Source organism: Oncorhynchus nerka, unplaced genomic scaffold, assembly GCF_034236695.1.
Source record: "Oncorhynchus nerka isolate Pitt River unplaced genomic scaffold, Oner_Uvic_2.0 unplaced_scaffold_935, whole genome shotgun sequence".
NCBI lineage: Eukaryota > Metazoa > Chordata > Actinopteri > Salmoniformes > Salmonidae > Oncorhynchus > Oncorhynchus nerka.
This window is the reverse complement of record NW_027040375.1, coordinates 169437-171917: the sequence shown is the minus strand read 5'-3', so window position 1 is coordinate 171917 and position 2481 is coordinate 169437. Positions and strand designations below refer to the sequence as shown.

The 2481-nt window shown below is 52.8% G+C and overlaps 1 protein-coding gene across 1 annotated transcript; it reads left to right on the top strand.

Moving 5' to 3' along the window:
- The first annotated feature begins 1296 nt into the window (after nt 1–1296).
- On the top strand, nt 1297–2270 carry LOC135570689 (transmembrane protein 47-like). Its single transcript, XM_065016645.1, has 2 exons — nt 1297–1857; nt 2068–2270. The coding sequence occupies exons 1-2, from the start codon at nt 1647–1649 to the stop codon at nt 2244–2246; spliced, it is 390 nt and encodes a 129-aa protein (XP_064872717.1). The 5' UTR covers nt 1297–1646; the 3' UTR covers nt 2247–2270.
- The last annotated feature ends 211 nt before the right edge of the window (nt 2271–2481 follow it).

Genomic DNA, 2481 nt, shown 5'->3' with positions numbered 1-2481 from the left:
TCTCTGTCCTCTATCTCTCCTTCCTCTCTGTCCTCTATCTCCCCTCCTCTCTGTCCTCTATCTCTCCCCTCCTCTCTGTCCCTCTATCTCTCCTTCCCTCTCTGTCCTCTATCTCTCCCCTCTCTGTCCTCTATCTCTCCTTCCCTCTCTGTCCTCTATCTCTCCCCTCTCTGTCCTCTATCTCTCCCCTCCTCTCTGTCCTCTATCTCTCCCCTCTCTGTCCTCTATCTCTCCCCTCTCTGTCCTCTATCTCTCCCCTCCTCTCTGTCCTCTATCTCTCCCCTCCTCTCTGTCCTCTATCTCTCCTTCCCTCTCTGTCCTCTCTCTCCCCTCCTCTCTGTCCTCTATCTCTCCTTCCCTCTCTGTCCTCTATCTCTCCTTCCCTCTCTGTCCTCTATCTCTCCTTCCCTCTCTGTCCTCTATCTCTCCCCTCTCTGTCCTCTATCTCTCCTTCCCTCTCTGTCCTCTATCTCTCCGTTCCTCTCTGTCCTCTATCTCTCCCCTCCTCTCTGTCCTCTATCTCTCCCCTCCTCTATGTCCTCTATCTCTCCTTCCCTCTCTGTCCTCTATCTCTCCCCTCTCTGTCCTCTATCGCTCCTTCCCTCTCTGTCCTTTATCTCTCCTCCCCTCTCTGTCCTCTATCTCTCCTTCCCTCTCTGTCCTCTATCTCTCCTCCCCTCTCTGTCCTCTATCTCTCCCCTCTCTGTCCTCTATCTCTCCTTCCCTCTCTGTCCTCTATCTCTCCTTCCCTCTCTGTCCTCTATCTCTCCTCCCCTCTCTGTCCTCTATCTCTCCCCTCTCTGTCCTCTATCTCTCCTCCCCTCTCTGTCCTCTATCTCTCCTCCCCTCTCCGTCCTCTATCTCTCCTTCCCTCTCTGTCCTCTATCTCTCCCCTCTCTGTCCTCTATCTCTCCTCCCCTCTCTGTCCTCTATCTCTCCTCCCCTCTCCGTCCTCTATCTCTCCTTCCCTCTCTGTCCTCTATCTCTCCTCCCCTCTCTGTCCTCTATCTCTCCCCTCTCTGTCCTCTATCTCTCCTCCCCTCTCTGTCCTCTATCTCTCCTTCCCTCTCTGTCCTCTATCTCTCCTTCCCTCTCTGTCTCCCATCCCCTTCTCCCTCCTTATCTCTCGTATGCTCCTCCCCTCTCTGTCCTCTATCTCTCCTTCCCTCTCTGTCTCCCATCCCCTTCTCTCTGTCCTCTATCTCTCCTCCCCTCTCTGTCCTCTATCTCTCTTCCCCTCTCTGTCCTCTATCTCTCCTTCCCTCTCTGTCTCCCATCCCCTTCTCCCTCCTTATCTCTCGTATGCTCCTCCCCTCTCTGTCCTCTATCTCTCCTTCCCTCTCTGTCTCCCATCCCCTTCTCTCTGTCCTCTATCTCTCCTCCCCTCTCTGTCCTCTATCTCTCCTCCCCTCTCTGTCCTCTATCTCTCCTTCCCTCTCTGTCTCCCATCCCCTTCTCCCTCCTTATCTCTCGTATGCTCCTCCCCTCTCTGTCCTCTATCTCTCCTTCCCTCTCTGTCTCCCATCCCCTTCTCTCTGTCCTCTATCTCTCCTCCCCTCTCTGTCCTCTATCTCTCCTCCCCTCTCTGTCCTCTATCTCTCCTTCCCTCTCTGTCTCCCATCCCCTTCTCCCTCCTTATCTCTCGTATGCTCCTCCCCTCTCTTTTCCCTCCTCTACCTATTTCCTTAACTATATATGTACTCTCCTTTCCTCTAGACTGGCAGATCGCCACCCTGTCCTTGTTGCTAGGCGGAGCTGCTCTGGTCCTGCTCTCCTTCCTGGTGGTCCTGGTGTCAGTGTGTATCGGCTCTCGGAGACGCTTCAACAGACCTGTCGCTGTCATGCTGTTCGCTGCAGGTGAACACACACACACACACACACACACACACACACACACACACACACACACACACACACACACACACACACACACACACAATTATTTGTCTCTATCTTCTGATATCATATTCCTTGTTAGACAGTTAATTCATACGTAATATGCATATATCTCTCCCTCTTCAATATACAGTATGTGTATGAGATGTCCTCTGTTTCCCTCTGTTTCAGTGGTGTTGCAGGGCTGCAGTCTGGTCCTCTACCCCATCAAGTTCACTGAGACCATCAGCATGAGCATATACCACGAGTTCAACTGGGGTTACGGCCTGGCCTGGGGCGCTACCATTTTCTCCTTCGGCGGGGGGATCCTCTACTGCCTCAACCCTAAGAACTATGAAGACTACTACTGACCCTGCTGGACTGTACCACTGTGACCCCCCTGTAGTCGCTGGCTGTCAAACATATCCTATACTGTATAATGCTAATGCTCGCTAGAGAGACAGGTAGACACAGAGAGATGCACACACACACACACGTCAGCATCCAGTATTTCCTGTGGAAGCAGGCAGAGGCTCAGTGCTGGGGTGGATGGATGATTTCACAGTACCCTATACCCTGATCTGTACTGCCTCTTCAGTCAGAGAC